The sequence below is a fragment of the Neophocaena asiaeorientalis genome, unplaced genomic scaffold (genome assembly GCF_003031525.2).
Source record: "Neophocaena asiaeorientalis asiaeorientalis breed wild unplaced genomic scaffold, Neophocaena_asiaeorientalis_V1.1 scaffold635, whole genome shotgun sequence".
NCBI classification, from domain to species: domain Eukaryota; kingdom Metazoa; phylum Chordata; class Mammalia; order Artiodactyla; family Phocoenidae; genus Neophocaena; species Neophocaena asiaeorientalis.
Window position 1 is genome coordinate 2220392 of NW_020174929.1, and position 26025 is coordinate 2246416.

The 26025-nt window shown below is 56.0% G+C and overlaps 1 protein-coding gene across 1 annotated transcript in view; it reads left to right on the forward strand.

Annotated features, from left to right (window-relative positions):
- The first annotated feature begins 636 nt into the window (after positions 1–636).
- The window catches only part of FAM167A (family with sequence similarity 167 member A), a 32423-nt gene continuing 7034 nt past the window's right edge, over positions 637–26025 (forward strand). The window contains exons 1-3 of the mRNA XM_024761404.1: positions 637–920; positions 6723–6822; positions 16430–17209. Of these exons, the coding sequence (XP_024617172.1) occupies positions 16841–17209 (369 nt within the window). The 5' untranslated portion in view covers positions 637–920; positions 6723–6822; positions 16430–16840. The remainder of the gene's footprint in view (positions 921–6722; positions 6823–16429; positions 17210–26025) is intronic.

Sequence of the window (26025 nt, forward strand, 5' to 3'; positions counted from 1 at the left end):
AACTGATCCTAAAGGCCAAGCTGTGGTTAGTGAGGGAAACACATGGTCTGGGGCAGGCCCCCCTGGGCTACTCCCGTCTGGTCTGGGAGACAGATCTGGAAGAACGTCTGTTTCTACTTCTCCTCTCTGAGCCTCAGTTTCCTCATCTGTAAGCTGGGGATGCCCACATCTGCCCCACCGAGTGGCTGTGACAGTGTTGTGACACGTGCTAGGCACTGAGTATGGGCCTTGCTGCTGGCAGCTGGAACTCAAGCCGCTGGTGGGTGGAGTCTAGGCTCTCAGCCTGCCGATACCGCTGGAAGGGGGTTCTCCTGCCCCTCCACGCAGGCAAACTGCTGACAGTGGCGAAGCCACGTGGCCACGCTTGGAGGAAAACTGCCTTGGTTTCGGTTTTCTGTGTTTTCGTTTTTTTTTTTTTTTTTAAAGCCTATTTGGGTTTGGTTTCGTCTAGGGTTTGGCCATCGCGTGTGCTTTGCTTCTGCTTGCAGCAGGGCAGCTGGTCGGTTCGGGTCCTGGCCGGGAACGAGCCGCTGGAAGGGCTTTAGGACCCAGCGCGCGTCTTCTGGCCTGGCGCCTCCCCGTCCCCGGAGCCGCGGGCGGAGAGACTTGAATGAGAGGTTGGAGGGGGATCGCGACTGAAAGGCTCGCGGTGGAATAGCTCCGCCGTCGCCAGGCAACCGCACTGACGCAACGCAAAAAAAAAAAAAAAAAAAAAAAAAGAAAGAAAAAAAAGAAAAAAAAATCCCTTAGAAAAAGAATAGTGCTGAGAATTCCCAGGAGCAAGAGAGAAAGGGAGGCAGAAGCCGGCTCAGCCTTGAAGCGGGGGCCTTGGGCTGCGGACGAGCGGGGAGCCCGCGTCGAAAGGAGGAGGCGGGGACCTCGGTGACACCCCTGGAATGGGCCTCGGAGCGCCCCGGAAGGTGGGTTTGCAGCAGGGCGGGGACGCTCCCAGGTCTGGGGGCCGGACTGGGGGTGATGTGTCTGTGGCCGGCGGCACTGCCAGGGGAGTGCACTTGCCAGTCGGGGCGCCGCGGGTCCTCAGAGCTGGCAGTGGCGGGGAGCAGCCCAGTCCGGGGCTGGGGGAGCACGGACCCCAATGCGCCCTGGAGCGGGCACCGCCCCCCACACACCAGCCCGCAGGAGATGAGGTCCTGCCTCACCCGCTCCTGGGGGCTCGCTCCCCTCAGGGGGAGCGGGACAGCTAGGCTGGATTCCATCTCCCATATCCTGGCTGGCCCCTTCCGGGAATAAGATCTGGGTGGAGATGTGAGGTTTGAGGTCTGAAAGGGAGGAGCCCCACTCAGTCTCTCCGGGTCTACTGCCAGACCTCTGGTCACCTCCAAGCCCACCTGGTCCCCTCTGCCTACGTCAGGCTCAGCGATGTGGTTATTCCTGCCCCGAGGATGCAATCCCTAACTCAGGAGAAGTGACCCAGGGCCCTTGGGCCCGAGGGTGCTCTGAAAGGCTGAGGCCAGTGCGATCAGAGGGAACTGTACAGCCAGAAGGGCCCCTGGGAATGAGAGGGTCAGCCCTGCGGCTGGGCACCCAGGTCACTGGGAGAAGGCGGGAAGGTCTGTGGCCTGAGGCCAGGGGGCAGGTGTCTCTGTGCACCAAGTCGGGTTGTCTGTTCTGCTTTTTAAAAAATCCCTTATTGCTGTTTTTCATTCCCTGTCCCTCTGGAGAAGATCTGGAAGGTGAGTTGCTTCCAGGTCGGTGGATCACGGCCACTGTCTTAAACCCGCAGGGGCGTTCTCCCAGATTAAGTTTCCACCAGCTCCCAGCGGTTCCTGGTGAATCCCAGGTGGAATGAGCCCAGGTCCCACCAATAGGGCAATCCCCAAAGTGCCCGAGGGGGGCGTGGCTCTAAAGCAGCTTCCTTTCCGATGCCCCAGAGACAGTCTTGCTGATGGAGAGTGGAGAGCTGGGCAACCGTCCAGGGAGAGCAGAGGTGGCCTGACCACATCTGCAGGGTGGGAGCTTCTGCTAGCGGAGTTTTAAGGGGCCTGGCAGAGCAGCCACACGCTGTACTCAGAGTGCATAAGGAGGACGGCTCTTCTTTCCTGAGCGCACTTGCCAGTCAGACACTGCTTGAGAACCCTTCACACCCGCTGGGCATCTGACCCTCACAATCACGCTTCGAGGGAACATTATACCCCGATTTTGCCAATGGGTCTCCGAGAGATTCAGTAACTTGGTGCGGCTCATGGGGCTGGTGAAGAGAGCAGAGAGGTTCAGCCAAAGTGCTGACTCCTAAGACAGTGCTCTCAAAGGAAGGCTGCTTTTGGACATCTGATCAGAGAGGCCAGAGAGGGGGAAGAAACCAGGCCGACCCAGACCAAAAGAGAGCTGTGGGGCGGGGCTTGTCCTGTGACCTGGGAACATCCCTGGCACCTCGAGGGCGCTGTGGAGCCAGGAAAGCAGCCAGGCTCTGCATTCGACCTGGCTGGCTTCAACCTGCTCCCCTGAAGCGAAGAGAGAGAAGGGTCCTCCCTCACCCCCCTTTTCCTCCTTGCCCCCTTGAAGACCCCCAACTTCTCATGCACTCGCTCCTGTCTTGTCTTCCCAATTACATGCATGGATTTCCACTAAATTAACAGTCCCACCTCCGTGTCTACCCGCTTGGTCTCCTTCCAATATGGACTCTGGCCGGGAAGTAAATTAAGGCATTGCCTAACTATTGCTGAGAGACTTCCACCGAGCCCCAGGCCGACGAGGAAGAAACTGCTTGTCAGGCTGTTCACTCACACACGCAGGCGGCTTTCTTTAGGTAAATTTTGCCCATGGATAACTCCCTCAGTCCTACAGGAGCATCTGGAATTCCCAGCACCCTCTGGGAGCTGCGCTCTCCCCAGCAATCGCTCTTTGCCTGCCTGGGGCATAGAGCTATTTGCAAAGGTGGAAGATGAATGATAATGGAAACAGCTTGCTCCCTGGTTTGTAGACTAGGCGGGACAGAGTTCTCACTCACAAATCCGAGACCCTCTAGGATTAACCAGGATGGCTCTTAATATGCGCATGTACCCTGGGATTTGGACTGGGGAGAGGAGAAAGGAAGGAAAGGCAAATTCTGAAGAAGACCTCGAGGCGGCGAGCATGGGCTAAATGGAGGGCAGTGGGCATGCAGACCCGGAAGGATCTGGAGGTGAGCAAGGAGTTTAGAAGGAGCTTTGCCATCAGCCTGTAGAGTTTGAACCGCCACAGGGGGTCAAGTTGCCAACAAGAGTTAGGAAGACTGCAAATGTCAGCTTCTACGTGGCTAGGACAGCTGCCCTGGTGCATGAAAGCCCGGTGCTTCCACACTCTGCCCCCCAGCCCCTCCACGCTTGTCTCTGGAGAGGTGTGGGAGCGGAAGGAGACAAGAAGACAGAGAAATGGAGAGGAGAAGTTACAAGTGTGCGCTGCCCCACTCCCGGCTCCTTTCCTCCTGAATGCTAGCTGACGGTCCCCGCCCCCCCCAACCCCCCCAGCTATGCTCGCCCATGAAAAACTCCTTAAGGAAGGGAACGCAGAGCACAGCAGCTGGTCTCCCTATGGGCACACCCATCCAGGAAGGTAGGGGGGCAGTGAGCTCCCTAGCATCAGGGGCCGCTTCACTCCTGGGCCCTGCCCAGCAGCCTTTGCAGAGCCCTGGGGAGGGGTGGGGTTCAGCTTCTCCCGGGGCACAGACTGAGCTCCCGCTTCTTCAAGGCCATCTCTCCAGTATGGCCAGAAATTCCCCTCAGGTATCCTGATCCAGATGTGGGAGCTGGTCATGGGTTCCCAGAGACTTTGTCATAGGGCTCGTCCTATGAGCCCTTTGTCATAGGGCTCGTCCCTTGATCTGGAAGGCCCAGCCCAGAGCCGATTTCCAGGTACATAATGGGCCCAGACGGTGACCTCCACGGAGGCCACAGCTCAGGGCCCACTGAAGGCTGAGCTGTGTTTCCTCATTCCAGGAAGCCAGCAGGGTCTGAGTGTGAGGCAGGCACTTCAGCCCCAGAAGGCCAGCTGAGGCGGTCCAGGGTGATGATTATGCATGAAGGTTCTAAATCAGGATCCTTGAGCGGGAGGCCACTTCGGGCCCTGGTCGCCCCTGTCCATCATCAAGTTAAAGTGACACTACCTCCCTCGTCCTGTGAGCGTTTCCATGTGCCTCACCCTGGGGACACCGCCTTACTGTACACTGTCCTACTAGTTTGGTCCAAATTCTCAGGTTCTGTTGTGCTGTTGTTTGTTTACTTGTTTGGTGGCAGACACTGACAACGTTGAGGATGGTGAGAGCAAACCTCCCTGTCAGGCCGGATGGAAATAAGCCTTAGACTGAATTCTGCCACACACCTAGACATTTTTTGAACACTGTTTATTTGCCAACGGGTCCAGCAGAGTTCAGACAGCCTGTTCTGTGGGCTCAGTGAGGTCACAGCCATCTGTCTCTCTAGGAGCCCCGACCATACCTCCCCCTTAGGTCTCACCAGATGCTTTCACTCTGCTCCTTCAAGAGTCAAGAGTGTCTCAAAATTCGTTTGGCCCGCATGTCTTGAATACCTCTGTTTTCACCTAGGAGAACGCGCTTCTGACATTTACCCGGCGAGTTCTCAAATGTCTGGTGCTGAGTGGTAAGAAAGACAGCCAGCCGCTTCCCAGAGCACCCTCTGCAGAGGGGACCCTACACCAGGCTGCCAATGCCAGCCGGGGTTGGGGTGTCCCTCGTTGAATGCGGCTGGTTGCAGCTGACCCGGTGATACCACAGAACGTCTCATGTCTGTGAAGTGTTTTAAGATCAACCATTGACATCCCACCAAGGAAGCAGGACAATGGCCTTGTCCTCAAGGAGGTGCGGTGTCTGGTCAGAGCTGCCGACGAGAAGAGACCACTCGTGCAGCCCAGAGTCCTGGGCAGGCAACAGAGTGATGTCTTGAGCGTTCTGGAACGCACAGAAACGTGTGGGCTAACTTTAGTGGTTCTGCAGCCAAGGAGAGGTCCAGCCAAGCGCTGTCGTGGGCGGGAGGTGACCGTCCTGTTAGAGGCATAACTAAGAATTCACGTACACTCTATCTCATCGGATCCTTCCAAGGCTTTGCAGTTGATTCCACCATGATCCCAAGGTCATAGAATTAGTAAGTGTCTGGGCTGGGCTATCAACCCACGTCCACCAACATGCAGCCCTGTCCCATCCCTATAACCTGCTGCATCTCTCTGTCCGGCTCCCGATTCCTGCCCTCTGTGAAGTGTGAACTCAGGCAGCTCAGCAGCCCAGCTACGTTCAGCTCAACTGACCTGAGAAGGGAGCAGGGCACACACCCTACTTTCTGTTCTCCCTGGGCCCCGGAGCGGGTGCAGGGCTGCACTTTGGACGAGCTGCAGACAGAGCTGGAACGGCCCCTCACTCCCACATCCTTACGACGGGCCCTGCCCAAACACAGGGCAACTCTGAGGGCCCTCCAACCCCCTGAGAGGTCAGCACGCCCAAACAGACTGTGCAGGTGAGGTGCCCTACATAAGCGAGTGAAACTTCTTAGGAAGTCCTTGCCAAACCACTGGGCTCTGGGACTTTCGATGCAGAGTAAAACAGAAAGCCAATCGTCCCAACACTCTCCCATTTGAGCTGGAGCTGGTTGCTTCTGCACATTTGAAGCTGGAGCCCGTTATTCTGTGGACTCGGACAGTCCTAACTCTGCGTTGGATGGGGGCTGAGACAAACGCCAATTAGGAGACACTTTGGTGGGGCGGACGTACCCCACGGGGGAGGATGTATAGCCCCAGCGTCTTTAGCTGTGAAATGGTGCCTGAGTTTCGCTCAGCTGTGAAATGTTCCCTGTTCTTAGAGCCAGAGCCCCCGCCGGAACTGCCTTCTACTTTGATCTCTGCAAATTGCTTTAAAGGCCACTCTGTGTCTGCTTTCTCTCCCCTAATCCCCGTTGCCATGGCCTTTGGCCAGAAGAGCCCTGCGGTCACATGCAGCAGTTGGCCGGGCGGCGACAGGCTGCCTCACCCCTCCTGAGCATCTCTGCCTCGTCAGGGTTCTCACGGAGGAGAATCTGCGCTTCGGACTCTGCATTTCCCATGGCTAATCCCCCCACTCCCCCCGTGGGACCCTCCGACTCTCAGGCACCTTTCTCCCGGCCTGTCGGGGTGGAGCAGCCCTTTCCCAGGGCCTCGCGGCCTTGGAAGGGACACAGCGGCGACGCCGGGTGACCCGGCAGGCCCCCCGCTCCTTTCAGCGAGGCAGTAAATTAGATCTGTGGCTCCTGGGAGCCAGGGCCTCTTCCCGACCCACAGGGACGCACAACTCTTTCTTGGCGGTTTTCTCAGCCACCTCTTTACTGGGCAAAAACGATAGGGAAGTTCCGCCTATCCCCAGCCTCGCGGCAGGAGGCCTGTGCGCTGTTCTCTGCGGCAGGGGGCAGGGTTCATCAATTATTCAGCACGGACCGAGCATTTTATGCAGAGGCCTTAACAAGTATTTTTATAGACTCTTGTCTCACGAGGTCCCAGAGAGACAGAGCAAGGTTTCTAGACAATGGAAGCTGCACTTGGAGTCCAAAGACGCGGGTCTAAGCCCAGCCAGCTCCCTGAACAGAGCTGTGTGACCCCAGGCAAGACTTGAAACGTCTCTGGTTTGTGATTTCTCTGGGGTCTAACTCTCAGGAAGGCCGCTCCAGCCCAGGCCATCGAAAGTGGGGGAAACGTTTGTAGGCTGCAGTGTGATTTCCTAATGTTTGTGATTGCGCCTGTGATTCCAGGTGTGGACGCGGGAGCTCTGAGTGAGAAGCTGAGCCGTGGCCATTAGCACAGGACGTTGCAAACCGAACTTCACTGGGAGGAATGCCTGAGAGAACACTGGTGAGTGGGTCCCTGTGCCCCCTGCCGGTGCGATTTCATGACGAGGTGACCACCCCACCGGGTGCCGTGGTCTAGGCTCTGTGCTTATTGGTGAGGAAGTGTCAAGGCCGTTCCACCCAAACCATGCATTTGGCAGGGGAGAAGCAGAGCACTGAGGGGAAGTGAGTGGCCGCAGTCACTCGGGCTGGGGGTGGGCATGGGGTCCCTGGAGCTGACGCCCCGGTCAGGGACTCCTGTTTCCCACCCGGGTTGGGCCTGTCCAAAACGGTGGCCCCATTCCCCTTCCCTAGCAGCGGTGCTGGGACTCCTGGAGCAGGCAGTGAGGGAGTGAGGATTGCAGCCCACCGGGCCTCTCACCCCTGGTATAGAGGACTGTAGAATAAGGGGGTGTTTGAATTAGGCTCAGAGACTCATCAAATTCAAACCTGAGGCTACGCGGAAAGGCCAAAACATCAAGTTGAGAGCAGTCTCCCAAACCCACCCCGGACCCCCACTCAGACTCGTTAGGAACATTCTGACCTTGAAGCTGCAGGAGGTCTTCTACTGGGCAGGAAACCATCTGGAGGTGTGAATTTGTTCACTAGCTCACGGCACTGCCGTCCTCAGCGTTTATTGAACGTCTGCTGTTTGCAGAGCCCTGTGCTCAGGACACAAAAGAGAAAGGAATGCCCTTCCCATCGAGGAGCTAGACAGTGGTCAGGGAGCCAGATACTCCCATGGTTCAAGGTCATACAGGCCAGGGTGCCGTGCACGTGACAGAAGCCGATGCTGGAAGCAGTCAGAGAATGGCCTGGAAGGTGGGGTATCCTGGAGCGTTTTGGCCAGCCCTCAGCTGAGCTTCAAAGCAGAGCTGTAGACCCAGTGAGAAGGGAGTTCCCTGAAGGGCCTGTGATGGACAAAGGGATAAAACCGACTGCCCAGAAAGTCCTCCTTCTTTCATTCATCCAATCACTCATTCACTCATCCAACAAGTTTATTGAGCACCTACTATGTGCCAGGCACTGTTCTGAGTGCTAAGATCACAGCAGTGAACAAGAGAAAGTCACTGCCCTCAGGGGACTTACATTCAACGTGTAACATCCTAGTTCTGTGAGTGAGGAGAGCTATGAAGAAAAAGGAAGCAGGGACATCTCAGTGGGCTGGTCAGAGCTGGTCTCTGTGGAGGTGACGTGTGAACGGGTGCGTGAGATCAGGGGGAAGTCAGTTGATGGCGCAAGGCATGAGGGCAGGAGCACAGCTTCAGGCTCTTAGAGGAAATGGCTGGAGTCTCACAATGGTTTGTGGCAGGAGGAGTGATCCAGGCAGCAAATGGTGGCTTCCAGGAAGTGGAAAGCGGAGGGCTCTCCTGGTGGCAGCTCGCAGCCCCTGTGGGCGTGCCCTCCCCTGAGGGGTACATCACCGGTGCATGGGAGGAACCCAGGTACCACTCCACCTCCCTCACTAGCATCCCAGAGCACACACGCAACAATAAAGCACCCCCCCAACACACACACACCCCCACACACCCCGTCCCAGCTCAGTTTGCCTCCGCCATGCATGCACAGTTTGTACCCAGGGTCCTGTCTCTGCATCTTGTCTTCCCCCCCATCTCTGGCACTCCCAACACCAGCTCTGACCAAGACCTGGAATAAAGATGAGCTGGGAAAGATGATCTGTGAAGGGCCAGACCAGCGGGTGTCCCCTCCTGCTTCGGTCACCATGGCAACCTCAGAGGAGGCGAGAAAACACGTTCTCTGGCAGCTCCTGGAAGCACCCTGGTGACCATGGGCCACAGGACTGTGTCCCCCAGCCTCTCAACCCTGGTCGTTAGGGCTCCCTGAGCCTACAAAACACAGACGGGATTTCACAGCCTCCATCGGCCGCCGGAGGTCAGTCCTGAGGCCCAGCCCTGTGCGCTCAGCTTAAGATAAACATCAGGGTTTTATGATTAAACCTAAAAAAGCCTGCCTCGTCCCAGCTGCACTTCCTTGTCCCAGACCTACCGACCTGTCACCCACCTGGAACAAAAAGGGACTCGCTACTTTAGAAAAGGAAAGAAAAAGGTTCAGGTGTCAGCCATGGCCTGAGCCACGCTGAAAGCTTATAAAACGCAGTGCCGATGCTGGAGCCCTTTCCCCCGACTCTGTCCTCAGCCCGGCGGTGGCTGCAGGGTGGACGCTGCAACACCTCATTTCAAAGAGGGGCCGGCTGAGACCCACACAGGTGAGGCGAGGTGACTCCCCAAGTCTCAGAGCTCCCACTGGAGAGGGGCTCCGGTCCCAGAGGACAGACCCGCAGCCTGGGAAGCAGGGTTCCCCTTTGTCCTCAGCCCTGGCAGCCCCTGACCCGCTCTCAGGTCACGGCCTGTGGGTAGAAGGTGGGGATGTGTGGCCCTGCCGAGAGCTGGCAGGCAGGCCTGGCCTGTCTAAAGCCAGAGTGGGTGCCGTCCCTCCCTTCCTGCAGCCCCTGCTCCCAAGACGCTGGGCGGCCCCTGAGCCCTGGGCCCGAGTCCGTCCAATGAGCGTTTTAGGCCTGCTGACACATGTAACACGCCCACAGGGCGGCTCTCTTTGGGGGACTGATGGGTGGGCTCATCAGGCAGGGGACACAGAGCCAGCGGCCCTGCCCTCACACCCCCGCCCCGCTGCTGGGTCTGTGTCCTGCGGGGACACTTCTGCAGTGAAGAATTGGCTACGCTGTGGCTGAGGCCCTCACAGGATCTGAATTTCCTCAGCAAGCCAGGTCTGGCAGGGATGGGGTGTCTTAAGGGTCCGTTCCTGCCTTTACCAACCCCGCCCACAACCCCTGTGTGTTACCCACCGCTCTGCTGCTGGGGGCCAGGGCCGGCCTGCACGCGTGTGCAAGAGGGTCTGCGCTGCGTGTATCTCCAAGCCTAAACCCAGAGCGTGTCAGCTTATGCACGAGGACCCACGGGTGGCACTTCTGCTGGAAGGAGCAGCATACGTGTCAGTTTATCCCTGTGGAAAACTGTTATTACATCCTCATCAAGCGCTGTCTGTAGTAGATCGTAAATTAAGAAACATAGGAGGGGCTTCCCCGGTGGTCCAGTGGTAGAGAATCCGCCTTCCAATGCAGGGGACGCGGGTTCCGTCTCTGGTCCGGCAACTAAGATCCCACCTGCCGTGGGGCAACTAAGCCCACGCGCCACAACTACTGAGCCCACGCGCCACAACTAGGGAGAGAAAACCCCCATGCCACAACTAGAGAGAAGCCCACGCGCCGCGACGAAAATCACGCGTGCTGCAATTAAGACCCAATGCAGCCAAAAATAAATAAATAAATTTTTTTATTTTAAAAAGACAAGAAACATATCAACTATGAATGCGGAGGGACTCTTGGTAAAAGCTTCTTTGAGTCCACAATGGTCATCCGCTCTCTGGTTCTCAGCTGGAGGTGGCACCCTCTAAGGGACCCGTGGAAATGGGGGGAGGGAGCCTCTCTTGGTATTCAGGTTGTTTTATGACACTGCTTAGCTGTCAGTCATATGCTTTGCCTCCCGCTCATTTCAGTCAGCGCTCTTGGTTATAAGCAACAGAAAGCAGTGTTATTGTAAGGTGTACATGGAATTGGCAGGAGGTAGAGACCCAAGAGAGAAAACAGGCAGAATCGGGGCAGCTCAGAAAACCGAGAAGTGAGAGGGCCCATAGTGATCTGTCTGAGACCCACTCATCGGGGCACTAGGTTTTTATTCACACAAACACCCCCGCCCGGAACACTTCTGACACCAGATGTGTGAGTTTCCCACCCCAAACAACCCTCCAGTTCTCTGCAGACACCAACTGGGCGTTCTACGATTTAACTCAATTTTGACACTATCCACCGAAGGGTAGCATCAGTCCCACAAGACTGTCCCCCACTTCACACACCAATTGCAAGTCCCAGGTTGTCACCTGAACTTCTGACCAACTGGCTGTAAACCAGGAATTGCCCACAACCCCTTCCTCAGATTCAGTCATCTGCTTAAATAGCTCACAAAACTCAGGGAAGCATTTAGTACTTGTATTTACCATCCAAGTGAAGAGGCCCATAGGGGGAGGGGTGCAGAGCTCCCATGCCCCTCCAGGCGTGCCATCCCCCCAGCACCTCGGCGTGCTCACCAACCTGGGAGCTCTCAGAACCCCTTCAGTTGGGGTTTTATGGAGGCCTCATTGCATAGGCATGATTGATTAAATCATTGGTGGTTGGTGATTAGGTCAACCTCCAGCCCCTCTCTCCTCCCCAGAGGTCAGGGATGGGGCTGAAAGTTCCAACCCTCTCACCACGGGTTTGTTCCCCTGGCAACCAGCCTCCATCCTGAGTGGTTTCCAACAGTCACCTCATTAACATAAACTCAGGTGTAGTAGAAGGGGGCTTCTTATTAATAACAGGTGACCCTCTTTGCACCTGAATGCCCTGGAGCTGTTTCAAGAAGTGGGAACAAAACTGAGATACTCTAACAAAAAATACTGTTATTGCTTTCATCATGTAGAAAATTACAAGAGTTTTAGGAGCTCTGTGTCAGGAACCAGGGATGGAGACCAAATATGTATTTCTTATTGTATTACAACATTACCCTCCCACAGTCCTTCAGTAAGGATGGTTTGGCTAAGATGATGCCACATCCCCTGCACTTGACATCTTCCTCCAAGGTTCAACGTCCCTCCATCTTGGCCTCACATGCCCCAGACTCAGAATCCTGGGCCTGAGCAACTGATTGGCCAAGCTCAAGCCTCATGCTCAGCTGTCAGCAAACACCCCCTGAGTCATTTTATGTCCTTTGTCCAACACACGCTTATGTTGGTTCCAAGTGTCAGGAACCCGCTTCAAAGTAGGAGGATATATCAAGGCTCTATAATCAAGGTCAGGTGGAACTGCTTCCCACAGGGCCCACTTGAGGGCCTCAAGCTATCTCATCTGCTTGTCTTCGTTTGCTAGGCAGACCCTCTCCCTGTGGTGAGCAGCGGGGCCACGGCCAGCTTCTGGGTGGTTCTGACACAGCCACCCAGGGGGGCTCTGATGGGCCAGTTTGAGTCATGTGGCCACCCTGAGGCGAGAGCTGTGACTTCCTTCCAGGAAACAGAAATGCTCTTTCCAGGGGAGGGAGGGGACACTGGGCAGGAGTCCCCTCACCTCACGCTGCTGGGCCTGACAGCCTGTGTCCAGGTGCCCGAGGTCAGGGCAGGTCTCGCGAGGACAGGTGGGGTAGCCCAGATCCCCTCTGCTTCTCTGAGCCCATCCAGATGCGGGGGGAGAGGCTCTTTGCTTGTTCATTCACAAACATTTAAAGAGAGCAGCTTGGCCCTAAGGGCTGGGGGTTCCAGGGTGCAGAGCCTGGTCCTTGCCCTCCTGAAGCTCAGAGTCCGACAGAGGAGACCATGCAGAAAGTTCCTGGTAGAAATGCTGTGGCCCGAGAGGGCCGCTGAGCCCAGCGTTATGAGCCAGCCTGGAGCCGGACCGCAGGGCTCTGAATCCCACCTTTGCGCTTAGTTCTGTGACCCCGGGCAAGCTACTCAACCTCTCTGTGCCTCCGTCTGCTCACCTGGGTCGTGGAGACAAGAATAATATCGCCTCGTGGGGGTATTGTGAGGATTAAATGTGTTCGTGTACATTAGCTCTTAGAACAATGTCTGGAATGACCTGCTCTGAGTAAGCGTCAGCTAATGTTGGGATGACATAATTGTTTGCCCGATGTGGTCTCCTTGTATCCCCGGGGGCACACACAGCTTGGGCAAGTCAAGAAAAACTTGAAGGGGAAAATCCCTGAGAACTGAGGCAGAGAAGGGAGGGAAGGGCATTCTAGGCCGAGGGAACAGCTTGTGCAAAGTCACGGGGGCCGTGACAGGGCCTGGTACTCAGTGTTGGAAGGATTGCGTATCATGGAGAAGAAATGAGAACCCCGTAGTGGAAGGAGCAGGCCCGAGCCTGGGGATCCACACAGGGAGAGAGTGGCTTCGAGTTTCTTAGGAAAACGTAGGGCAAGAGGGAGGGAGGGAGGGAGTGTCCCTTGAGAGAGGGACGGAGAGACAGAGAGAGTGAGAGAATGGGTCAGCGCATCCTTCCCTGCCCGCAGAGCCCATCTAGGAAGTGGGTTTGGAAGTTGTCCAAGTGGACAGACTAGGTCATGATGAGATGGGGTGTTGGCCGAATGACTGGGCTGCGCCCACCTGGCTCCCCCAGCAGCTGGGGGGATTAGCTCACGGCTGGCACGGCAATCTTCGTGGCAGCAACCGTGCGCCCAGAGCGAGCCAGGAGCGTGTTTGAACAGCAGTCCTTGTGTGCTGCGTGGGTCCCGAGCGCTGGCATGTTGCTGCTGCAGGAAGGCTGACGTGCCCCAGGGGGTTGTCTCCTGCTTCAGGAATTTCGTGTTCCCCTGCAGCCCGGTGGCCTGCCTGGCGGGGCATGCCTGGGCCTGGTCGGATTACCATCTGGCCCTGTTTTTCCAGATGCCTCAGGCCCCAGGTCTGGCAGCATCCTATGGCTTCCCTCCTCGGGCTCTCTGCCTTTGCCACGTCCCCAGTGAGCGTCACTTTGTCTAGGGCTTACTGTAGACGAGGCACTGTTAAGGACTCGATATTTGTCACCTTATGTAATATTCAAAATGACCTGTGAGGTTGATGTTATTACCCTGGGGCTGCGGCTTCGTGAGCCAGGGACCTGGGCAGCCCACAGGGCCCTTGAAAATCTTTTTTTTTTTAATTAATTAATTAATTTGTGGCTGCATTGGGTCTTTGTTGCTGCGTGCGGGCTTTCTCTAGTTGCGGCGAGCGGGGGCTGCTCTTCGTTGCGGTGCGCGGGCTTCTCATTGCAGTGGCTTCTCTTGTTGCGGAGCACGGGCTCTAGGCACACGAGCTTCAGTAGTTGTGGCTCGTGGGCTCAGTAGTTGTGGCACACGGCTCAGTAGTTGTGGCGCACAGGCTTAGTTGCTCCGCGGCATGTGGGATCTTCCCGGACCAGGGCTCTAACCCGTGTCCCCTGCACTGGCAGGGGGATTCTTAACTACTGCGCCACCAGGGAAGCCGGAAAATCTTTTTAGTTAGTACTTTTTAATGAGGCGCCCTGATTGCATTTTGCACCAACCCCAGCAAATTACATAGCTGGTCCTGGTTCTTCCCACTTGTCAGGAGAAGACAGAAGCACAGAGTGGTCATGAAGCCACATGACCAAGATCACAGAACTGGGACCCTGGGGGACTGACCCCAAGGCCTATGCCCTCTGGAGTAGAAAGAGGCTGACCCGAGTCCCTCAACCTTCCCAGCCTCGATTTTGCCATTCTCAAAATGGGGTGACCCCTCCTGCTTCTCAGGGCAGCTCTGAGGCTGGAGAGAGAGGACGTGCACACTCGCTAAAGCTCAGCTGATCAAGGATCAGCACCGCTGATTCTCAGCGCACTGGCGTTCCCGCCAGTGTTTCCAAGCCATCCTGACGCCTTTGTGCTGGTCTTCTCTGAACTGATTTAGAAACCACTAATTAAAATAAGCTCCCCCACCCCCCACCCCCTGCCCAGGAGGCAGCTACAAGAAGGCAGTCGTAGCTGTCCCCTCCACACCGCCCCCTACCCCGCGGCGCCGAAGGAAGACCCTTCCTAACAGGTCCTCCCTCTGCAGGCAGGGTGTAGGTGGCGGAAAGGGGGAGGGAGACAGACGTCCCAGCAGCTTCTTCTGCTCACAAATCTCAGGGCTCATCTGCAACTAGATCCTCTCCAAAAAGCTTCGCTGGAAATAACCAGCGCTCCTGGTCAGTGGAGCACGCCCTGTAGGTTAACACCACCCCGGCACACTCCAAACAGACTCTGGCACCTCAGCAAAGAGGCAGACGGCGCCTGGGAGGGGCCCCAGCCTGCGGCTCATAGGTCTTTAGATTTGGAGAGATTCTTAAGAAGCCTGTGTGACGGTGAAGCTGCACAGAAGACCCCCATGAGAATACCCCAGATTTGCAGGGCATGCTAAGCCTGCAGAGGGTACATACATACAAACCTTAGTTGTGCCACTCCCCCAAACCTAGGAGGTTGGTATTATCACCCCCATTTTACAGGTGAGGAAACTGAGGCTCGGCTAGCCTAGCAGCACCTACGGCCAGACCATCTGATCCCAAGTCAAGTGTTTCTGTCTCAAGACCAGCGGTTCTCAACCCTGGTCATCTCAGGTCACTTGGGGAGCTTTAAGATATGCTGATACCTAAGTCCAGCCACGGACTTACTGAATCAGGACCCCTGGGATGGCCATGGGAGGTTCCTCAGGGGATTCTCATGTGTGTGGCTGGAGGCAAGAGCTAGGTTTCCCTGCCGTTGGTTGGGGTGGAAGATTTCTTCTCATTCCCGGGGCCAGGCTCAGAGCATCCCTCTGGTTAGATGCCACTGCAGGTTGCAGGAACCATCCGGAAAGACAGCAAGCTCAGCTCTTCTTGAGTAGCTCCAAGCCTCAGTGAGAGAGGAGCCCACAGTCTCTCTGGTGGCCCAGCCTGCCCACCATCGCCCCGTGCTTGGTCCCCGTCACCCCAGACAAGCAATCACAACTCTTAGTTTCAGCTTTTCTCCTCAGACACACACAAGTCAATAAAAATCTCTTCCTCCCCCGCCTTTTCCACACCAAGGGTGGCATCCTCTCCAGGCGGCGAATATATATTTTGTTTCATGTACGCTTTATCTTGGACATTGTTCCAGCCTGATTCAGTCTTTTTCACGGTGGCACGCCCTCAACACAGATTTTTAAAGCTCACCCTGAAAGCCAAGGGCTCCTCTCCTTGGCCCAAGTCAAATGTCTCCTACTCTGATGGCCCGTCTCCACCTGCCAGACGCCGTGGGATATGGAGGCTGGGAGCCGGGGGCCTAATTCTGGCTCAGAGCTACTCCTCTGCCTTGTGACTCCAAATTATGGGGCAAGGGCCTGGCTCACACCTCCTCCCTGGGGGTGGGAAGGCCAAAGCGGATCAGAAGACTGCAGCCCCGGCCCCCCGGGAGGCGCTGCTGTGTGGGCCTTTTAGGTGAATGTGAGAACCGTCTTTCTAGAAGGTGAGTCACAGCCTCGCTCCGTTTAACAATCTCCCCCAGCTGCTGCAGGTTTACTTTCTTCCTCCTCTGACGAGCTGAGAGATAAGGTGCTGTTCTTGGGGAAGGAAGCTGAGAGTGTGCAGGAGGGCTTGCCCCTATAGGGCTGGAGCCTAGGACAGGGTTGTGGTGGACGGGGCGGGGCGGGGTCAGGGGGTGCCTGGACCCAAGGCTCACCTGCGTCTGCATGGGGACCCCCTCCGCCCCTCCAGACAGCCTGCGCTCAGAGAGGCCTGAGACCGGCTCTGTCCTTGCTAATCAGCGGGAGCTCTTGGGTGAGTCATTTAACCTCTGAGACTCAGGCTCCTCTGCGTAAAATGGGGACAAAAAGAAGTAATTACAGACTTGCAGTGAGGAGTAAGTGAGATAATAGAGGTGGAAACATTTCATACAGGGTGAGACACTGTACAAAGTGAACGCTTTTATGATTAACTTTTTTGCATGGACTTAGGGCGTTGAAGTAGCCTCTCTTCCAGTCCTGAACTAGCAGTCAGCAGCCCCGTGTCTGAGCCTCTCTGAGCCTCAGTGTTGCCTTCTGAGGCCGCAGAGGGGTCAGCACTGACATCGTTCCAATCCTTCCTGCAGGCCTCACACCAGCCAGCCGCTTCTCACCGCCTGCCCTTCCCTGTGAGGAGAGGGCTCTGTCCCGCATCCCCTCCGGTCTTCAATCTGCCTTCGCCTCCAGCACTGATAGATCTTCTTGGCAAAGCTGCCTCCAAAGATACCTGCTAACGCTTGTCTGTTCCTGCATCTTGCAAAGCATGGCGCCCACGGCATCTTAAACCCAGATTGTCTGCAGCTGCTCCGGTGGACACTGCAGCTTCGCCGTCCTCCCTCTGGACTCCGGGAGCTGCGCCCGTCCTAGCGATGCCCTCGAGACCCTCGGCCCCAGCTGGGTGAGACCCTTCCAGAGCAGGACCCGACCTTGCCACCCACCAAGACTCCCACGGTGCCCTCCACCACCTCCCATGTCTGGCTGCCCAGGCAGGTTCTAGAATGTCTGTGCCCCAGATCCGAGGAGAAGACGCAGCCAGTGGGGAAGAAGGGCCGGCAGGCGCAGCCCCGCCTCCCGATGACCACCTCCGGAGCCTGAAGGCCCTCACGGAGAAACTGAGGCTGGAGACCCGCAGGCCCTCCTACCTGGAATGGCAGGCCAGGCTGGAGGAGCAGACGTGGCCCTTCCCGAGGCCGGCGGCCGGGCAGCGGGCCTGTGTGGAAGAGGGGCCCTCGCGCCCCCCAGGAGCGCCCAGGCGGCATCCTCAGCCTCATGGGATGGCCAGCCAGGATGATGGGGCCCCGTGCACTGGCAGGCTGGAGGGCTTCGAGAGCATCGATGAAGCTATAGCCTGGCTCAGGAAGGAACTGGTGAGTAAGGGGCTGTCCCTCCAGGAAGCCCCAGAAAAGATGCCATTCTCTCTCTGTCTCTGTCTCTGTCTCCACCCCCTGTCTCTCCGTCTCTCCCCCATCTCTGCCCCTCCCAACGGCACATTTTCCTGTTTAGTCAAGGCTGGGCCTCATTACTGTGTGGGTATATGTGGTCCATGTGCCCATCAGCCCCCAACCACAGGTCCTTGTGGAGAGCCTGAGCCCGTGTTTTTTATTTTTAGTTTGTTGGCCACGCCTTGCAGCATGTGGGATCTTAGTACCCCGACCAGGGATGGAAGCCTCACTCCCTGCATTGGAAGTGTGGAGTCTTAACCACTGGACTGCCAGGGCAGTCCCCCGGAGCCTGTGTTTTGAAGGTGTCCCCAGCACCACTCCTGGCATCAGAGTCCCATACACTCCTTCCTGGACTGTGACTGCCCCTCTTCCTCTCTGAATCCCTGTCACCGTGCCACCTGCCCAAGCTGCTGGCCGGTCCTGTGGCCCTTCATTCAGCAGCCACCCCCTGCCCCATGGCGCTGCTCTGGGTAGCGGGGCCGCGTGAGGCAAGCACAGGGCAGCGCGGGCGCTGCTGTAAGTAGCTCGGGCTCAGCCCAGCAGCGCTCTGCCCACACTGACGGGTAGACAGGGAGCTGCCCAGGGGCAGCGTGGCTGATCAGGCCTGGCGGGGGTGAAGGCTTTGGGCTGAGGCTCGGAGGCTGAGTAGGAAACTGCCCAGACGTCAGAGCTGGGAGGGCATCCAGGTGGAATAAGTGTGAGCACTGGGCATGCGTTGGGAGCTGGGGCCAGCAGCTCGACCTTTTTTCTGCCCATGGGCACGGCAGGCTCCCATCAGGGGCGTCGCTCAGCACATGAGAAGGGGGTTGGCATGCAGAGCTGTGCGCCCGTCGCCCAGGGGAGAACCACTGGTCCTGGGCATGGTGGTGTCTCAGCAGAGCCAGGTGTGACGCTAGTCGTGTGCTTTCAACTCCTGCCCCACGCAGCCCATCACCTGCGGCCCAGGTCACAGCTGCCCAGTCGGGCTACTCTGGCCACAGGTGAGCCAGCAACCAAGGGCCAGCCGCCTTCCAGAGCCTCCAGTAACTCCTGGTCCCACAGGGTAGGCAGAGGCCTGCCTGGTTTGCTGGGCTGAATCCTGAAAAATAAATCCCCTTTGGGGTCTGGAATTCCTTGTGAGTTAAGGTAAAGAACTGGGGCCAGGAGGGCTCAGGGACTCAAGTGTCTGATTAATCAGACATCTTTTTTGGTTTTAATCTTTGATGTTGAGACTGTTCCTCAAAACACGTCTCCACTATGTCTGTCCTGGTAACTGGAGTGTTAGTTGCTTGCAGAGAAGACGCGGCCGCTGGGGATTCGCGCTGCGTCTCCAGACTCCCCATCGCCACTGGGTGCTCTCGGGGCATGTAAGAGGTGAGGACGGATGGACACGAAGCTGCTCTTTAAGTCCTTGAGGCTGCACTGCTTTGATTTGTTTTCATAAAGAGGAACAAAAAAATAGTCCCATCAATCAAGGATTCAATTAGTTGGCATTGGGTTCATTTGAGGTTTGATTGCTTCTGGGAGTGGAGGCTTTTACTTTCTAAGTAGGTTAGCAACCCGCATGGGTCCCCGTTGGGGGTGGAAATCAGAGAAGGAGTTTCCTGGGTGTGAACCAATAGGGCATTCTCTCAAGTTGTCCCCCAGGTCCGCCGGATGAGAGCCGCCCCTCAACCCTGGCTGTATGTTACACTTACCTGGGAAGCCTTGAAACCCCCAAATCCTAGACCACACCCCAGACCAGTCAAACCAACATCTGGGGGTGGGCCCCGGGCGTCAGTAGTTTTTCAAGCTATTCTCAGAGTACAGCCTGGGTTGAGAACCGCTGCCATAGACCTACAGGCCGTGCTCATTTTTCTCGCCAAGCCCATTGCAAGCCAAGCAGCGTGAAGTGCCCCGGCCGGAGTGCACTGGCCGAGGGGAGGAAGGTGGACCAGGCCAAGGGCACCCAGGGGTGACATATGGAGTCATACTCCACAGGCAGGGAGAGGAGCGTTAATCGTCAGGACTGACGTGGCTGCCTAAGGCTGCTGTAAATAAATACAGTGAATATCGGCATCATTAGTAATGCTTTATATCTGCGTATTTTCCCCCTTTCCATGCCACTTCTCTGTGCTACCAAAGGTGGGTAATAAGCCTAATAATAATATCAAGGTTTCTTACCAATTGAGTGACTACCGTGTTTCACATGCATGACTTAGCTCTTCTGAGTGTCACATCACCTTCCCGTTGCCCCATATTACAGAAGAGGAAACTGAGGCTCAGAGCGGAATGTAGCAATAAGTGAGAGGGTAGAAATTTGATCAGTGGCCTGTTTGCCTCGCCCAGGCTCTTCTTAGCCACTGTACTACATAGTGTCTTCCAAAGGCAGTTGATTTTGTTCCATGACTTCACAAAGATGTTGGCAGTCGATAGGTGAGGCAGAGGGAGAAACAAAATTGAGAGTCCAGCCCTCACGCTGTGGTCTCTTTTGTTCCTACAGCAGACCTGTGCGATTGCTGTTATGTCTCCGTTTACAGATGAGTAAACTGAGGCTCGTAGAGTCAGACGACCTGCCTAGAATTATATGACTAATAAGTGGTAAACTCGGCCTTCACCAGTGAGAGTAGAACTTCGGGGAGAAAGGCAGGGGGTGAGAGGTGTCCCTCCCACAGGGCCCCATCGGGCAGGCCTCCTCCAGCTGCAGGTAGAGAAACTCTCAGAGCAAAGACTCTCCAACTCTAATGGGAAGATTCTGATCTTGTTAAAATGAAGATTCTGACCCTACAGGTCTGGGATGGGGTCCATGATTCCAAATTTCCAACAAGCGCCAAGGTAGTGCTTGCTGTACTGCTGGTCCACGGACCACACTTTGAGAATCAAGGACTGAAAGGCAGGCAAGATTGGGGTCAGAGAACCAAGAAGGGACCTCAGAGGGAACCCCCAAGGGTCTCCAAGCCTGTGCCCTGAACCCTGTCCCTGCTGTAACTGTCCTTTGGGCTTGGGCTCAGCCAGTGGGCTCCGGGGATGAAGCCACATCGTCCCACACCGAATGGTCCAAGAGCTGAATTAGTTCAAAAGACTTTAAGTCTGAGGTCAGAGCAGCCCAGATGCAGACCAGCAGGCAGGCCAACTGAAATGTGCAGTTCTGCCCGCTTCTGAGATTAAAGAGTAACAAAGGCGACCTATAAAATCCTTTGACTGACTTGAAAACAGAGTTGAACATTGGATCAACACGCCCACGCTCCTGTTTTGACTCTCAGTCAAAACATTAAACTTCACGTCATTGTTTTCCCTAATTCATCATCCGGTAACTCATTGAAGGTGTCATTAAAAATTAACCTGTTTTTTAAAAATAGTGATTTCAAAAGTGGTTTCAAATAACCTTTGTTTTATTTTAAGCCCAGAGTCAAGTTTTCTCTATACCCAGGCAGGCTCTCTCTACCAATTTATCAGACCCGTGTGCAAATTTGTCTTTTCTCTTGACGTGGCCAAGGAAACATGAAAAATCTGTAATTCAGTCAGCTGTGTAGCTGTTTGCCCCACGTGATGCCATACTCAATTGGCTGGGAGTTCGGGGTCAGTCGTGGGTTTGTGCCCTGAACGGGTCTCTGACCATCGAGAGCTTATACCGGAGCAGTTGATGAAACCAGCGAGGTTCTTGTCAACGCTGACCCTCCTAGAGGCAGGCGATGTCGGGTCTGGAAGGATGGGCGGTCCGACCCTATCTCCTAGGAGGTTAGCTCAAAGGCAGAGAGCGACTGCCTGAATCTTGGCTTATTTCCAAGGCCAGAGAGGGTCCTAGCAGCTCCCTCAGGGTCCACCCTTCCTCTCAGCTTTCACTGCAGGGAAAGTGCAGTCGCTCCTGACACCGCCAGGGACCTGCAAGTAGAGGGTTTTCCTTCAGAGTAACATGTTGGGGGTACGAGGAGGGTGGGAATCCTTAAGCCCTGTTGGCACTGCTCCTCCAGCCAGGAAGGCTTGACCTTCAGCTCCCTGTGTATTCAGGAAAGGTGTCACCATCCGGCCATGGGAGGCAGGGCAGCTTTGGGCCACCTGACTCCCCAGGCTGAGACCCAGCATTGTTTATTGGGGAGACCAACTCAGAGCCTAGTGAAGTGGCCCTCTGCAACTCTGCTTGATCCAGGCTGCTCCCGCTGCCTGAGGCCACAGCCTCCAGCTTTCCACCTTCAGGGTGGCCTCACTAGGTCCAAGTGGCCTGGAGTGGGGCTGGGGCAATGCTTCAGGAAGGGGTGAGCTAGAAAGGACGTGGCCCTGAAGCTGTGGGTTCTAGCTGAGCCTGAAATTCAGAACATGTCACAGACCTCTGATTGCGTTTGGCCCCCAGAGCTTGCAGCCCAAGAGAAAAAGGGACGCTCCCTTCTGCCTCTCTCTTTCGTCCTGCTAAAACGCTCCCCTTGCCAACATGAAGGATAAAGAAAAGGGAGAAATCATCTACTTGGCCTGTGCGGTGCCAAAACTAAAACCAAAACAAAACATTCCAGCTTCCTAAGGCATTGTCTTTGTGGCGAGAATCCCTGGCGTCAACAGGTATTTTTCTTTCAGCCTCATGCAGGTGTTTGATCCCCACAGACAGAGCCCCCCGCCCCCCCAGCCAAAAAGGTGTTTATGGTTGTTAGAAAAAGGGAAAGGAAATCTGACAAGTTTTAATTATTCTAAGGCCTGCCATGGCAGGAGGCCCGTAGCCCTGGGCCCAGCTGGCCTCTCCGGGTTAACCCTCTCTTTCCTGTGCTACCCGCTTGACAAGCAGGTGACTGGTGTGTCCAGGCACAGCCCTCTGAGGCCAGTGTTATCCACTGCTACCGAATGATAGCGGCCAAATGACAGTTCGAGCTCACTGAGCATCTTCTAATGGGGATGGAGGTGAGAGGCGTGAAGGTGATAGCCACGTTAACCCTGCCCATCTGAGGGAGCATTTTATGGTCCTCGAGGCACGTTTACATACAGTATCTGAGTGAGACGGCTTGGAGGTATTTGCTGTTCCCGTTTTACAGATGAGAAAACTGGGGCTCAGAAAGATGATGGGCCTGAGAGTCAGAGAGGTGAAGTGACTTGCCCAAGGTCACATGTAAGGGTGTGGCTAAGCCAAGACACAGACCTGCATCTCCTGGCTCTGGACCCAGATCTCTTTCCTTTGTACTGGGTACAGGTGCTCACATCAGATGTTCAAGTCAGTGGGCCCACGAGTTGTCAAAAAGCCTGCATTTGAAACTCTGCTGATTTCAGAATGGGGGGACTTCCCTGGTAGTCCAGTGGTTAAGACTCCTACCCTCCAATGCAGGGGGCGCAAGTTCAATCCCTGGTCGGGGATCTAAGATCGTGGCGCGGCTGAAAAAAAAAATCAGGCCTTGATTTTAGAACGGGACACGTGTAAGGGACACGTGTAACAGAGCAACGCCTCATAACAACCCTATGGCAGGGATGGGGGCAGCCATGCCCGGTCCATAATGAGGATAATACCTTGCTCAGAGCTACCCGGAGGGCTGCTGGCTGACCTGGGGTTTGATGCACAAGAGTTTCTAGCCCAGGTGTCACTTTGCCCGAGGCTAGCAGGGGCTTTCCACCCATCCACTCCTGCCCGGGGAAGCCTATCTCGTTAATCTGGCCAGATACCGCCCTTTAGCGGTTACTAAAGAATTGTTAAACAAAGGGGCCTACAAAGGAAATACTCCAAAACATCAATGATCTTTATTTCTGGGAGCTGATATTATCCTTTGGACTTTTCTGTAGTTTCTGAAATTTCTAAAATAGAAATATATATGATTAGGGAGAAAAAAAGAGTATAAAAGTAAAAGACAAAAGACGGGAAAGAACTAAGGTCCTCTTCTTGCCAGTGTAATTGGCACACATGCCTCCCCTCATAGCTTCCAGGTTAAATAAGGCATCGGATCTCCTAGAAAAAGATAAAAAATGGGATCTGCCATCGCTAGACATCCCCCACTCGGCATTAGGTGGGAACTGTTGACCAGTGGGATGAAGGTGGCTCTAAATCAGGAGATCCTGCCTGCTTTCCATCTCTTGGCCACCTTGCCATGCAGAGAAGAGGATGGGAGAGGGAAGGGCTAGAGGCCTGATGGCCGCACTTAACCAGAAGAACAGCGCGAGGTGGTCCTGGGGCTGTAAGAGGCAGGCGGGCGTCCTTCGATCCAACTTGTTCGTTCAGTACGAGCTGTGTTGACCAAATGCCTGGGCTTAGGTGCTGGTGCCGGTGGGGACAGGGCCCTTATCTTTATGGGGCCCCCCCTTTGTGGATGAGACAAACATGTAAACAGTGACACCGTGAGACAAGAGCTATGCTAGAGGAACAGTAAATGTAGTCCCCAAATGCTTTGGGGTGTGAGGCCCATGTTGAGCAATCACCGAGTGCCAGGCATGGTGGACTTTGAAATTAACCAAAGGGAAGTACACATCCCTAACTTCCTTAGCAACCAAATCCACGTCTCCAAGGCTTGACATTAGCCTTCTCCTTATTCCCATTCCCATTGTCCTGTGATAATTAAAACCCAGCTCCTCGGAGGGGCACCCTCCCAGCTGTGGTAACTACCCTCCAGGCTAGTGTGTAGTAACTGCTGGATCAGGCACCCAGTGCATTGGGTACAACCAGGGATCCCTCCCAGCCCTCTGTGGAAATTCAGATGCTGTAAGGCTGGGACTTCCCATGTGCCTGCAGGTGATTCTAATGTGACGGGGCCAGTAACCGGTCACAGGTGGAGTCAGCAAAGCATGCAGTTTGTGACTCGATCAGACGTCCTGTCAAGTTCTACCTCATCCTGGCTGTGTGAGTTCAGGAAACCCCGTTAGCCTGGCCCTGGGTTTTGTCATTGTAAAGCGGAGATTATACATCCTACCCGGCAGGGGGTTGTGACGGGACAGCGAGGCGGGCACAGAGGGCAGAGGGCACCTGCTGGGCTCCCGAGGTGGGCTGGGCAGGCACTATGCACGCAGATCCATGTGCCTCTTCTATGGTGGCACTAACACCACCCCCATTTTATGGGTGAGGAAACTGAGGTAAAGTGACTTGCCTGTGGTCAGCCAGCAGACAGAGCAGGGATTGGAGCCCAGGTCTGCCGGCCTCAGAGCCCCTGCTGCCCAGCCAGGGGCTCCCGAGGTCAGAAGAGCTTCACGAGGCTTTGGGCCGTCAACACCTCAGACGTAGTTCATGAGTCGAGCAGTCAACACGCTGTCTCAACTCCTGGAACTCTGGGCCGTTGTTCTCCAATGCTTCCCGATTCTGCACTCTTTCAGGCACTCTCCTGCCTCTGAGAAGGACACTCGTTATCCTGACACAGAGGGTGGTACACAGGGTCTCGGGACTGTTCACGTCCGAGGTGCCCCTGGGCTGGACTGTCTGTTTCTGAGGGGTGTGTTATTTTACAGGCTCTGGACCCACCCTTGCCCCGGGGCTCCTCCAGGGGCTGAAAAGCCGGCACTGCCCTGAGGTGCTGGCCACGTCCCCAGGCTCAGGCGTGAGCCAGACTCAGCCAGCAAGCTGACAAAAGCCAGGGAAAGGCCACCGAGGCTCCCTCCAGGTGGCTAAGCCCTCGACAGCAGGGAGATGGTTTCCAGAGCTGCACCGAGGGTCTGGCACTTGGGGGGCACCGCTCCCGGCCGCTGGCAGGGTCAGGCCAGGCCCCAAGGTGCCCAGGAGCCAGGGAGGGGCCCGGGTGGCAGGCAGCCCTGGCTTCTCTACCTCCCACGTGGCTCCCCCCAGGGCGGGCACCCCCCCCACCTACGGCACAGGGACTGAGGAGGACAAAGCCTCCCCCTGCCAGAGCAACTGCTTCGCGCAGTGCTGGTTACAACTATGGACGGAGCCATCGGTGCTCGAGCAGGAAGGAACCCAAGGGGTGGTGAGCCTTCAGTTTTCAGCCAGAGAGGGAGATGGGTGGAGAGGTCCTGCGAGTGTCCACTAGCAGGTACTGCTCGGGGGCTCCCCCTGCCCTCTCTGGCCTCTCCCACACTCCGGCCGGCGGCCCCACGTCGGTGCTGGACACACTGCATGGCGCTCAGCAGTCCCCGAGGTTTCCTGAGCACCCAGGGTGTGCTCGGACTCACCGCCTAACTCTGGCATGTGAAGGGGAGCCAGGTCACAGACGCCCCACGGGCACAGCAGACACCCTCCTGAGATGGGCTCTGAGTCCAGCCCAGCACTGAGGCTGCTGTGAGGCCCCTCTCGGGGTGAAGCCCAAACCATCATTCCCTCTAAGGAGGCAGGTTCCAGGGTAACGGAGCGTGAAATAACTTGGGAGAGCTAATGGCCTTGCTCACACTTGCAGAGAACAGATTTGCTTCACTTCCTTTGGAAAGCACAGGTGGGACTCTATATATAGAAACTGCAGGTGCAGGGGCACCTTAATCACTCATAGGAGACCTAGTTCCACAGGGCTCGCTTCCTGACTCTTGGGCAGTGAGGGATCCTGGCTGGTTCCTGGGCTCACTCGGTGTCAGACGTGAAACTCCCAGCCCATCCGTTTCCAAGCCGGGGAGCCCAGAACCCAAGAAAAGTCTAGAAGTCCCCACACAGTTGCTGCAGGGGTCTTCTGGGGGCTCCCTAAGGATGCCAGGCACCTCAGCCCTGTTCCATCACATTTGATAATGGCCCTGGCTAGAGCTGATCTCCACGCAATCCCTTAATGAAGCGCTACTCCTGCCTGTGCTGGTGGGCGCTCCCTGCAGGTGGAAGTTCAGAAGGCAACCCAAGGAGCTCATGGCAGAGCAGGAAGTGCGGTGGGGGGGGGGGTCTCACCTCCTTTTACTCTCTG